The sequence below is a fragment of the Panthera leo genome, chromosome B4, assembly GCF_018350215.1.
Source record: "Panthera leo isolate Ple1 chromosome B4, P.leo_Ple1_pat1.1, whole genome shotgun sequence".
NCBI classification, from domain to species: domain Eukaryota; kingdom Metazoa; phylum Chordata; class Mammalia; order Carnivora; family Felidae; genus Panthera; species Panthera leo.
The window spans coordinates 70,555,703-70,569,276 of NC_056685.1; the positions used below are offsets into that span (position 1 = coordinate 70,555,703).

The following is a 13,574-nucleotide window of genomic DNA, read 5'->3' on the forward strand; positions in this document are numbered from 1 at the left end:
TAGTTTGTGGCACCTAGTATGTGTCAGATCCTAAACTGACCACTGGAGATGCATATTTCCATGAGTGAATGAATCTGCATTCCTGGTCCAATGATCCTCACAATCTAGTAGTGGATCTAACCTATGAAAAATCCTCAAAGTTCTAAAGTAATTATTTAATAACAACAGGCCCTAGATTTTTTTGGATTCAAATCTGTGTAAATTAAAATGTAGTCTATTAAATTCCTGGGTCCTTTAATACAACTAGTTATCAAGACACTTCTGTCTTTAACACCCCCACCCCCACCCCCAAAATAGTATTTGAAAATAAATATTTGAATGTTTTTAAAACCTGTTTTCTAAATGGGAATACTTGACATAGGATTTTGTGAGAGTTAATGTCCGAGCTGTCAGCACAGAGCCTGACACAGGGCTCAAACTCATGAACCGCAAGATTGTGACCTGAGCTGAAGTCGGACACTTAACCGACTGAATCACCCAGGAGACCCCGAGTTTTCCTGTTTTTTAACCCCTTTCGGGCAAACAATCTAGGTCTCTAAAAGTTAAAACTTCGAAGATACATTTAGTTCACCTTCTGTTCAAGAGAATAAAAGTACATTTTGAAATATGTTCTAACTTTAACTTTATGGTAGTTTAAAAAGCAAAAGAAGGACCTAATTTTCTTACCAAGTAGGGACATACTTGTGATCCAGGGCCAAACATCAGTTCACACTGCTTGTTCACATCGTACATTAATCCAGGAAGTTGTGAAGACAGATCATATATTCTTCCATTTGGTTTGTCAAGGAGGCATTCCCCATGGCCAGTACTGTACCAAAGACCAAAAATATTGTGAATACAGGTGGATACATAACAGAAGATTCTTCATCACAGTCACTGCTCTACAGTTTCAGAAACAGTAGGTTTTTTCATAATTTAAAAGTGAATACATACGAAAGTCGCAAAAAAAATCCGTTTCTCATTTGAGCCCCATAACTGCTTTGAAGGTGTAATTAAAAAAAAAAGTTGTAAATTCATGAGAATATAATTTATGAAACCCATTTATGTAATCACACTATATTTTTGATCTATTTTGTTGTCCAATAATAATCCCTTCTATTAAATGCCTAAATTCTCAAAATTTTTATTTTTTTATTTTTTTAGTTTACTTTGAGAGAGCAAGAGAAACACACAGCAGGAGCTGGGGAGGGGCACAGAGAGAAGAGGAGAGAGAATCCCAAGCAGGCTCCATGCTGCCAGCCCAGAACCAGATGCAGGGCTCAAACCCAAAAAACCATGAAATCATGACCTGAGCTGAAACCAAGAGCTGGATGCTTAACCAGCTTTGCCACCCTAAGCACCTCCCCCCCCCCCCCCCAAAAATTGTCAGTATGTTGTAGAAAAAAGTTTTTAAATCATTTGAGAAAGTACATTTATAGTTCTCAACAACAAAACAAAGCAGTTTCAGGAAGTGTTACGTTGTGTCCACTTCAAAGAGGCAGAGTTTGTGTTTTGGTATTGCTGCTTCCAGAATGCCTGCCTGGTTGTAGACAAGTTAATGTGCCAGAGGCTGGGACTCCACGTGCCAGAGGCTGGGACTCCTCTGCAGTAATAGTGACACTATCCACCTTGCAAACGGCTATTCAAGGATACATGTAAAGGACTTAGAAAGTGGCAAATAGGAGAAATATTTGTTGTTCACTTCTGGTTTGTAATGCAGTATTTAGCATACAGGAAACTGAAAATATTCAACCATCCCAACTGGATTAAAAACAATTCATTCCATTACCATAATTTTAAGAAATTTAGCAATTTTTATTGGCTAGAAAGATGTTAAATTTCATCCAAAAATGAACATGTAACTTAAGTCAGCTTGTGTGTGTGTGCGCGCGCGTGCATGCGTGTGTGTGTTTTTAACATTTCCATTGGAGAGAATCCCATTAACACCATTCAAAAATAAACACATCCCCTGGTATTTTTAACCAATACCTCATTGAACAAAACTATATGCAATTATGTATACAACAGCAATTGTGTATTATGCTTTTAAATCAACTCCCCATACAAGGATAAAAAAAAATGATCATCTTGGGATTTATGAACATATTACAAAGCATAGTTTCATTTATTTCCATAGTTCTCACAAAAGAGGTAACTAGTAACCACATATACTGGGGATTAGAATATATAAGGAAATGAATATTGCTTTTAAACAAAAAAAATTACTTAGAGCTTGGCCTTGCCTTTTGGCAACTTTCAGTAAGATAGAAACACCATTTGGATAAAAGTGGGGAAGCAGAGAAACGTGGGAGATGGAGATGAGGCAAGAAAAATCGATCTGCCCCCTCTTCAGACCTAGGAAAATCCTCCAGAAGAATATGTAAGCATATAAACTACTCCACATCCCTCTGGCCACAGAGAGCTATTCAGAATACTCAGAGTTGGACCTCAGCTATTGTCTGTCCTTCTAAGGCACCTCAAAACTTGAACCACTTAAGCTCCTCTTATATTATGCAGTACCTACTGAAAAAATTCAAACACGTAAGAAAGCTGTGAATCTAAGTCTCCCCTTAAAAACAAGTTATCCTAATAGAGCTCCCAAATCTAGGTCTGACCTGCCCCCACCAAAATATTTTAGGAGTGAAATGTGTACATACAACTCTTTCCTTGTTTTTAAAAACCCAGTTGTACAAAGTAAACAAATTTAAACCAAAACTGGACAGAAATTAAATCACTTTAAAATAACATAAAGTTCAAAGTCTATAGTCTAATAAATGTTTCATTATTTAACTAAAGTAACAGAACTTTAGACTTACTCTAGGAATTCAGTGATATATTTCTGACTACATTTTGACCAGGTCCAAGGACTTGTGTGGTAATTTAAAGTTGGAGCCATTACATGATATTGGTGTTTAATCCCAGGTTCCTTACATTTAAAACTATCATCATGTGGAACATTGAATCTAAAAATAAAAACAAAGAATATGAAAATATGTAACAGATCTTAGAAGATAAAATACAAAATTATACTCTCGATCTTTCCCATAAAACATAAAATCAGGGTTATCTTCATGTTTAGAAGCACAGGATCTCAAACACTACATTATAACTTTTATCAGTAGCACTATTTGTTGATTTTGACACTAAATTGGAGTCTAAACAATAAAAATGTGGACTCTAGCTTACCTCATGACAAAACTGACAGAGCACTCACATAAGTACTTGCAGGTTTCAACATGCATAGTTGTAAGGGATGTGTGAAGATCAATTACATAAAGGTGTTACCAGTTTCTAGACCACGGACTATGACCACAGTATCAAAACTTCTTTAATCTCTCATTCCTTATCATTTTATAGTGTCTACATATTTCGTATGAAACAGACTAAGGACTGTTTCTGGTCTGTATTCACTAAGTGATTATTGACCGAATTCGAATAACAAAAACATTCCTCAAGGGCAGCCAAATCTTCCTAAGAGCAAATATATTAAATAATTAGCTGGTCAGCAACAGATCCTATGCCTTCATTTGAGGACCCAAGTATAAACTTGCATTTACAAGGAACATTGAAACCACCTAATTCAGCTCTTTGCCTGCAGAGATTTGTACTTAAATACCAGTCTTTTAATTAAACTACTTACCCATATTCTAAAGACACCTAAAGAGTTTCTCAGGAAGAAAATAAAGGTCTAAGGTGGTATTCTCTGCAAGAGCAGTTTTTCATTAGTTAGTAGCCTTGGCGATCAGCTAATAGTGCTTTCCAGATGTTGCTGCAATGCATCTACACCCCTCAGGTAAGCTCCTGGTCCTATCCTCCACTCTAACAATTTGAGTGTGCACCCTGCTAATAATCATGAAACATAACCACACTGCAGGGGAACTAAAGAGGCACTAGTTTACTAAAAATGGTTTCCACTTGAAATTATCCCTGTTGAATATGCTAATGATGTAAGGCATGACCAGGAAAAGACAGTATATTAAAGAGGGCATTCTAGCCTCAAATCCCTAATTAGCAGATGAACAAGAAATCCCAGGAGTGCTGGGGTGCACATTTGGAATCCCTTTCAGAGGATGAGTTTGTAGGGGTTTCTGACTTTCCATGGGAGCTCTGAGGCTATCTCATGGAATCATGGCCTCCATTCTTAGAGCACAGAACCCCAGCAGAACTTATAATAATGCAGGAACGGACAGAACCCCTCCCTAATTTTTACAAAAAGAAACACACACACACACACACACACACACACACACACACACACAACTATGGAGCTGGAAGAATGACTTAAAAATCTTTTAATGATTAAGTAATTCCCACATACCACATTCTCTGCTGGGGCTCTGAGCTTTAAGAGCAAAAGTGAGTTGGTATTGTCATTTTATCAGGAGTTCCCCAGAACCAGAAGCCCCTGCAGGCCCTCCCATAAGATGGTAGAGGACAGTACCTGGTCATGTATGGGGTAACAAGGGATAGAGGCCAGAAGTGCTGGTCATAGTAATCCAATACAGTAAATGAAATAAAAGAATTCCCAAGTGCTAGTTCTTTGCTTAGTCTGTTGATCAGTGCAGCCTGTCTGACCTAACAGATCACAAAAGAGCCAGAGTTAGCATTTCAGAGAGGAAAATTATACTAACAATATTTTTTTAAGACATAGAGCTGCTAATTACTCAACTGAAGATGGACTTTTAAGTCTTCTGTGCAGTGATTACTAGAAAACCTATTACTGAGGTAGCAGAAGGTACTTACACATGGCCAAGTTCGTGGGCTATGGTAAAGGCAGCACTCAGTCCATTTTCTTCACTAATAGAGCAGCTCCGTAAAGGATCACACAGGGTACCTAATTCTGCTAAACCTGAAAAATTTCATAGTTGTATTTGAAAATGGGAAACATCAAATCATAAATAAAGCATTTACTATGGGCATTACTACTTAGAAATCGATGCAAGGAAAAAAAAGGATGTAGAGTTGGCTGTTAATACCACATAAGTGTTTTTTAAGGTGAAGGAAAAAAAAGAACAGAATGATTTATCTGCAATTGAAATATTTTTTTTTTTTTTTTTACCAATTCCTGGATTTTACTGAAGAAAATAATTCAAAATACGGGGCAAACAAGTGCTTTAAAAAAAAAAGGAAGAGGAAAAAGTATTTGTTATACAAAGGATGAAGTTTTAAGCCCCATTAGTGTGGATACTAGAAAAGGCAATGAATGTTTAAATTGGTAATAGAACTAATACAGAAAATACACCACTATAATAAATTTTCATTTTAAAAACTTTTGAGGCAGCATACAATTAATTATAATGAGTGAATGTATGTTAAGTGCGTAGAATAGCACCTGGTATCTAATATATATTAAATAAAATAGGATTCATATATTAAGGGCACCCAATCATTTTGTATTTTAGCTAAAGAAGATTTATTAAGATATATTTACTCTTTAAGATAAAGGATATCATGTCATGCCAATGTGCAGTATGAACTGACTGAACAAAAAGAATTAGAGCTGATAGAATCCATGAAAAATAGTTTAGAAGAAATTGACATTAAGTGTTCCTTACAACAATACGTATTACATCAACCAAGTTGGCATTTTCCTTAATAGCATAGTTTTCACTACTACCATCCTCTATTATTTTCTTGTAAACTATCTGCTCTGCTAGGTAAATTCCTTTCATAAGAAAGCAGAATTTTTCATATATAACCCGTTTCTTACTGGAAAGTTTGTACATTCATAAATTTCTTAATACAGACCTGTATTAACCACTGTGTTTTAACCCCATGCGCCTATATACTATTTCATTTGTTAAACTTAAGAACATGGACATTTTCCTAGCACTTAAATTTCGTACCAAGTGTGTGTGTGTGTGTGTGTGTGTGCGCACTTTAAAAGATATTAACCTGAGGAATCTAAAAATGCTGGAAAAATTCAGACTAACAAGTTCACTTGCCAATGCTTTTCTCTTTAATAAAAAAGAGTATTTGCTCTTTCTGAACCCACACCCAAAGTCATTGCTTGGGCAAAGCTCCCCACCAAAAGCTTTATCTTGGTCAGAATCAAGGCCAAAAATGAGTAAGGGAAAAAATAAGATTTAAAGTCTGCTGTCCAAAGTATGAAAGAATTGTTTTCCTTAACTAGGACTTGATGCTTGTATGTGCCATTTTTTTAGTCAATTTTGGCCAATTTTACATTTCTCCTTTACTAGAAGTTAAAACTAACCATTTTAATTGAGTATCTTGCCATTCCCATGCCTCCATTAGTATTTTCAATCTGTTAAATCACTCCATTTCCATATACTCATTTTTAAGGCTGTGTAGACATTTCAAACATATATGGACTCTTATCACCCAAACTTGGTTTCATGCTCAGAGATGGATATATTCTAAGCTAAACATTTTAATCACATAACAGATCTGTGGAAACATGTATTGTGTATGATTGAAGTCCATACTCAAGTATGCCCATAAACAGGCAAGAACAAACAAAATCAAAGTGAATATATAACATTATGGTTCGAAGCAGCTAACCGATGGTTGTGCCTACATTCACTCAAGCGGATATTTGGTTCTATGAAAGTGGCCAGAAGTAGGATAAAGTGGTATAGGCCCTAACCTCATACCCATTCCCTGTGTTTGGAAGTTCAAGAAGCTGCACAGAGTCCTCCAATCTAACCACCTTAAACAATAAAACTCCTTTTTAATTTTTTAATGTCTGTTTACTTTTGAGAGAGAGAGGGAGACACAGAATCTGAAGCAGCCCCCAGGCTCTGAGCTGTCAGCACAGAGCCCAATGTTGGGCTTGAACTAATGGATTGTGAGATCATGACCTGAGCTGAAGTCAGAAGCTTAAATCCCAGGTGCCCTATAAGTAAAAATTATTTTACAACATACTTTGCAAAAAGTGCTCAGAGACTGGGGCAATGGCATCTACAAAATATAGCAGAAAAATCTCACAATTTTTCCACATATTTTATATGAGAAAATTAAATACTAATACTTGTGTTAATATAAGTTGTGTACCCACAGGCAAATTACTTGTCCTCATCTATGAAACTGAAAGCTATTCTTAAAGATTTGTTGTTAAGATTGAATGAGTTAAATCACACAAAACCTCACAAGAGTGTATGATACATGGTAAACACTCAAATATCAGCTATCATTATCATGACCCTTGATTTAAAGGATAATAAGAATACTTTCAGAGAATTAAGAACAAAGCTGGAGATAACACCATCCCAGATTTCAAACTATACTACAAAGCTACAGTAATCAAAACAGCATGGTACTAGTGTGCATGCACACGTGTGTGCGCACACACACACACACGAACAGAAGAGGATAGCCAGAAATAAACCCACACTCTTATGGGCAATCTATAACAAAGGAGGCAAGAACACAAAATGGGGAAAAGAGTCTCTTCAATAAATGGTACTAAACCAAAAAGCTACATTCAAAAAGCCAAAGTGGTCCAGTTTCATACACCATACACAAAAATAAATTCAAAACGGATCAAAGACGTAAATATGAGACTTGAAACCATAAAATTCCTAAATGAAAATACAGGCAGTAATCTCTTGGACATTAGCCTTAACATATTTATAGACATGTCTCCTCAGAGACAAAAGCAAAAATAAACTATTGAGACTACACCAAAATAAAAAGTTTTTGCACAGCAAAGAACTCCATCAGCAAAATGAAAAGGCAACCTACTGAATAAGATACTGGCAAATAATATATCCAATAGGGATTAATATCAAAGATATATAAAGAACTCAAAAAACAATCCAGGTAAAAAATGGGCAAAGGACCTGAACAGGTATTTTTCCTAAGACGACACACAGATGACCAACACATGAAATTATGTTCAGCATCGCTATTAGGGAAATGCAAATCAAAACCATATGCGGTATCACCTCATACCAGTCAAAACGGCTAGTATCAAAAAGACAAGAAGTAACAAGCATTGAGAAGAATGTGGAGAAAAGGTAACACTCATGCACTGTTAGTCGAAAGGTAAAATGGTGCAACTGTGGAAAATATGGAGGTTCCTCCCAAAATTAATAGAAATATCACACGATCTAGTAATTCCATTACTAGGTATTTACCTAAACAAAAACACTAACCCAGAAAGATACATGCACTCCTATGCTTATTGTAGCATTATGTATGCTACATTATGTATGTTCCAAGGTATGGAAGCAACTCAAGTGCCTATTAATGGACAAATGGATAAAGAAGCTGTAGTGTACATATACGATGGAATATTAGCCATAAAAAGAAGAAAATGGTAAAAATTTGCAACAATATGGACGGACCTAGGAGGTATTATGCTAAGCAAAATAAGTCATTCAGAGAAAGACAAATACCATAATTTTTTCAAAGAACCAGCTCCTGGTTTCATTGATAGGTTCTACTATTTGAGTTTATATATCACTTATTTCTGCCCTCACCTTCATGATTTCCCCTCTACCACTGGCTCTATGCTTCGTTTGTTATTCTTTTTCTAGCTCCTTTAGGACTAAGGTTAGGTTATTTAAGATTTTTCTAACCCAAACTACGATGAGGTATCACCTCACATCTGTTAGAATGGCTAAAATTAACACAGCAAACAGGTGTTAGCAAAGATGCAGATAAAGGGGAACCCTTTGCACTGTTGGTGGGAATGCAAACTGGTGCAGCCACTATGGAGAACAGTACAGAGGTTCCTCAAAAAGTTAAAAATAGAACTACCCTATGACCCAGCAATTGCACTACTAGATATTTACCCCAAAGATACAATAACACAGATTCCAAGGAGTACATGCATCCAGATGTTTGTGGTGGCATCATCTACCATAGCCAAATTATGGAGAGAGCCTGAATATCTATTGACCAATGAATGGATAAAGTTGTGATTGGTGTCTGTGTGCATATATACATATGTACACATACAATGGAGTATTACTCAGCCATCACAAAGAATGAAATCTTGCCATTGGCAATGATGTGTATGGAGGTAGAGTGCTATAGACTAGGCAAAGTCAGTCAGAGAAAGACAAATACCATATGATCTCACTCACATGTGGAATTTAAATGAAACAAATGAACATGGCAGTGGAGGGAAGAAAACCAAGAAATCCATTCTTAACTGTAGAGAATGAATGGTTACCGGAAGGGAAGTGGGCAGGGAGGGGTTAAATAGGTGATGGGGATTAGGGAGGGCACTTGCTGTGAGGAGCGTTGGGTGTTGTATGGAGTGTTGAATCGTTAGATTCTACACCTGCAACTAATACTACACTGTGTATTAACTGGAATTTAAATGAGAACTTAGAAAATAATTTTTAAAACTTAAAATAAGCAGTAAGAAAATGACTAACACCAAAAAATAGGAAAAATGGGTCTTATTTCATTTCTCAAAAGAAGTGCGAATGGCCAGTAGCTATGAAAAGATGTTCAAATTCAATAATCGTGGAGCTGAAAATTACTCCTATAATGAAATTACATTAAAATGGCAAAAATGATAATTCTCTAGATACCTTGTGTTGATAAGGACATAATCAAAAGCAATGTTTAGAATAAACTATTGATAAAGGTGCAAATTGGTACAACCATGTTAAGATACACCAAAGTTGAACATTAGCACATTTAATGACGTAACAGTTCAAATGTAGAATATACACGAGATTTTAAAGTGAAATTCATAATGAAAAACTGGAATTGGCCAAAATATCCACCGATAGCATGTAGATATGTAAACTAAGGAGAAAATATTACACAGCAGTGAGAATTCATGAACTACAACCACTATGCTCAAAAAGCAAAATCGAACAATTTCTTTTATGAGCACACACACATAGAGAACTGTTTTTCAAAAGATGAAAGTAACTGGGACATACAGAATTCATGGTATTGGCTACTGACCAGAGGCACGCAAAAAGGATAGAGTAAGGACTTAGCACAGGCCATATGATAGTATTAAGTTTTGGCTCTTAAATCTGGTGGTAGATTTATGGCTGTTCGTTTTGTTTTTTTGCTTTAAATCCGCATATAGTTGACATGTTATTTTGTGTGGATCAAATATTACATAACTAAACACTTCATGTCCACCTTTGCACGACACTTGATATTTAGCAATGGGCACCATATTTGCTGTTCTTCTTTAAAATGTATTGAAGCAGAAGCTAATAACGACCATCATTACGACAATCAAAAGGATTACAGTGTAAAATAAAAGGAAAAGAAACATTTTAAACAATTCAGGAAATAATTATGTGAGTTGTATTTAATTTGCAAAATAACTTACCTAATGTGTCACATTTCTCCCTAGCTCCACAAATGTCTTCCCTTAAAAACAAAAAATTTTGAAACATTTTCAGCAAAGGTTTTTGCAACAATTCAAAACACAGATAAAGAAGTTTAAACTGTAATATGACCATTACCATCAACTGCCTTCCAAATCTGGGTCTTAAACTCTCGATAATTTAAACCCAAGGTATACACCTCTTGTATATATCAATAAGCAATAGAAGCTATAGAAGAGTGTCTGCTGTGAATAGTTGAAGCTTTGATCAAGTTCAGTAACTAGCTTTCTAATTACATTTTTCACCTCTGCCTTTACTTATGCAGTACATGTAATAGAGTTTACCCTTTCCTTGATGCTTCCGCATCACTATGAGCTGCAGTGATTATTCTCCACGACAAATAAGGATGTTTTCAGATATCACCAACTTGGTTTTTTTTGTTTTGTTTTTCCTTCTGCATTACTTAGTCCCTAACCCATCTGACAATTCTCTGGTCTTTCCTACATGTCAGCTATTTTACATGGACTGAGGGTTTCATTTCAGGGTTCTAGAAAGCAGATTATGAGTCTGACCCCTAAATGGAAGAATTATTTCCTTCTGTCAACCAACCAGCCAATCCTAAAATCTAATTATTCTAGTAACCAGTGTTGCTGAAGCAAAGGCATGAATTAACAATGTATAATGGTGCTTATAAAATGGATATTTTTTAATAGCATAAGTTGTTTTAAGTAAGCACATTAAGACCCTTGCAAATACAGTCTAGCAATTAAGATATGTATTGAGCATCAAAACAATAGGTTTTTTGTTTTCTTTTTTCTTTTTAAAGTACAAGTAGCCAAAAAAGTAGGCAACCAGTTACAATTCAAAAGCTCTTCCAAGTGATTGAAGTATCAAGTGGGGAAGGAACATAACCTGTTTTCAGTTCCATAACTATGTTTGTTTCCAAATATTTTTCCTAGTTCTGTCACTAATAAGGAAATTATTTTGCTTGGGTCAGTTCACTCCTCAGCAACCTAACATTGCTAATTTCCTAAGGAATCCATTTGCATTTTGGTCTGCAAGAACAATGTTTTCATTCAACAGTATCTTTTGCAAGACAAGTTCTTAGAGAACGCTTCCATGTATCGATCAAGAAGGTAACAAGAAATAGCAGTGATCACGCAGGACAGAAAGGTAAACCACTGTGGTGGGAAGGTTATTTCTAAAACTGTACCTAGTGATAAGAACAGCAGTGTCATGGTGAGAAGGGTGAGCATCATCAAGAACATTCTGAGTTTGCTGCCATAAACAAAAGTTACGCAATGTGGTAGCTGCATTGTAACTGATGACTGGTCCTTCCTGCACACAAAAAAATGAAAAAAGGAATTTAATAATACATTAAAACATCCATATCCTCTTTTCTCCAAGCTTGTCAGCATCCTCGTAGTTTATCAAATAGCATTTTCAGAAGCAGATAAATTAACATCTGTCCTTCATATTTTTAAAAAAATATCTTAGCAATATTTAAAACATCAGGATCAAAACGGAATCTAGTGAGACCTTTTCCATGAAACCATCTAATATTTAGAATCAAAAAATTTGTAAAAACTTATAAATCCTTCAAGGGTAGAATTACAAAAGGGAATAGTTGTTTTTAAATTATTATTTCCTTTTATTTCCACCACAAAGTAAGTTAATCACTCCCATTCAAGTTTTTGAATGTAAATTTTTAGAAATATCTCATTTCTAGTAACAGTTTTGTGATCTGTATGTAAAGTCTACTACTATTAAGGATACTAACTTCAACCAGTTTCTTACCTGTTCATTATGAATTACAACTAATTTCACGATTACTATGTTGATAAGATTTCCAATACTTGAGTCCTTGTAGATTGCTGCAACCTACAAGGGAAAATAAAATGTTTCACATTCTACAAGGTTAATCCTACATCAGAGTTCATTTCTAGTTCTTGATAGAACTGCACTTTACTATTGACCTTTTAAGAGCTGTGGTATGAAAATATGTTCTTAGTGTTAGGATCTTATTACATATGCTTTCAGATTTTATAAGACAGCCCTTCATACGTCGTACATGTAAATTTTGATGTATTAACTGCTAAAAAAAATTATAGTATTTACTTTAGAAAGTGTAAGATCAGATACCTAAATGAGATATTTCTTCTCAAAAGGAAACTGAATCCAGTCCTAGAACATCAATTGTCTGACCTACCTGCACAGTGTCATCTCCCAGGGACCTTTTCACAAATCCTGATGCCCAGGCCACATCTCTTAGCAATTAAATCAGAATCTCTAGGGTTGAGACCCAGGCATCAGTATACCTTCAAAATTTTCCCAGTATTTTTTTTTAATGTTTCCCATGTGAAACCAAGTTTGAGAAACAGCAACCTTAACCCTATTACTGAAATCGGTCCATGTATCAGCAGCATCTGTATCACCTGGAGCTGATCAGAAATGCAGAATCGCAGACCCCACCATGAACTAGTGAATCAAAATCTGCATTTTAACAAAATCAAGTAATTTGAGCACTCGGAACTTGGAAAATACCCTTGAGGATTCAGCAGGAATTTCACTTCATTCTGTGCCACACTCCCTAATTTACATGACCATTATACTCCATAGAGAAGTTTTAACTAATATTTTCCAAAATGGCTGTATAGTTCCAATTCTGAATATGCTTAGAATTTTTAATGGTTAGCATTCCTGGAATCCATGGGGACTGATTCATCTAAAATCACATAAGAAACCCGACAAGAGGTCACAGGTCAATAGGCAGGTCACCACCTGGTCTTTAATTTTCCAAAACTGAAAAATGCAATTCTATGAGGCCCTCTACATGGGCTCAATTTATGATTCTTGGTTAAGGTGCTAATTCACTAATTTATCTCTTCTTGTAGCCATCATAGCAGTTTCTGCTGCAGTAGTGTCTTCCATGTTCAATGCCATTTCACTCCTTTCAAGACAATCCCTCAGGACCTGGGCCACCTGTGCAATGAAAGTCATTTCCAAACATAGGTAGTAATCTCTTTGACAATGGCCTTAGTAACATTTTTCTTGATAGGTCTCCCTAGGCAAGGGAGAAAAAAGCAAGACTAAATGACTAAGACTACGCTAAAATAAAAAGCTTTTGCACAGCAAAGGGCATCATCATCAAAATTAGACAGAAACCTAATATTTACAAATAATATATCCATTGGGGATTAAGTATCAAAGATATATAAAGACCTTAAAAAACCATCTGATTAAAGTAGGGCAGAGGACCTCAGGAGACATCTTTCCAAAGATGACATATACATGGCCAACAGACACATGAAAAGATGCTCA

The 13,574-nt window shown here is 35.6% G+C and overlaps 1 protein-coding gene across 1 annotated transcript in view; it reads right to left on the reverse strand.

Moving 5' to 3' along the window:
* ADAMTS20 (ADAM metallopeptidase with thrombospondin type 1 motif 20) overlaps window positions 1-13,574 on the reverse strand; it is a 183,701-nt gene that overhangs the window by 115,208 nt on the left and 54,919 nt on the right. The window contains exons 5-10 of the mRNA XM_042948461.1: window positions 12,051-12,134; window positions 11,467-11,591; window positions 10,256-10,296; window positions 4,723-4,828; window positions 2,796-2,942; window positions 667-808 (exon numbers count right to left, since the gene is read on the reverse strand). Coding sequence (XP_042804395.1) covers window positions 667-808; window positions 2,796-2,942; window positions 4,723-4,828; window positions 10,256-10,296; window positions 11,467-11,591; window positions 12,051-12,134 — 645 coding nt within the window. The remainder of the gene's footprint in view (window positions 1-666; window positions 809-2,795; window positions 2,943-4,722; window positions 4,829-10,255; window positions 10,297-11,466; window positions 11,592-12,050; window positions 12,135-13,574) is intronic.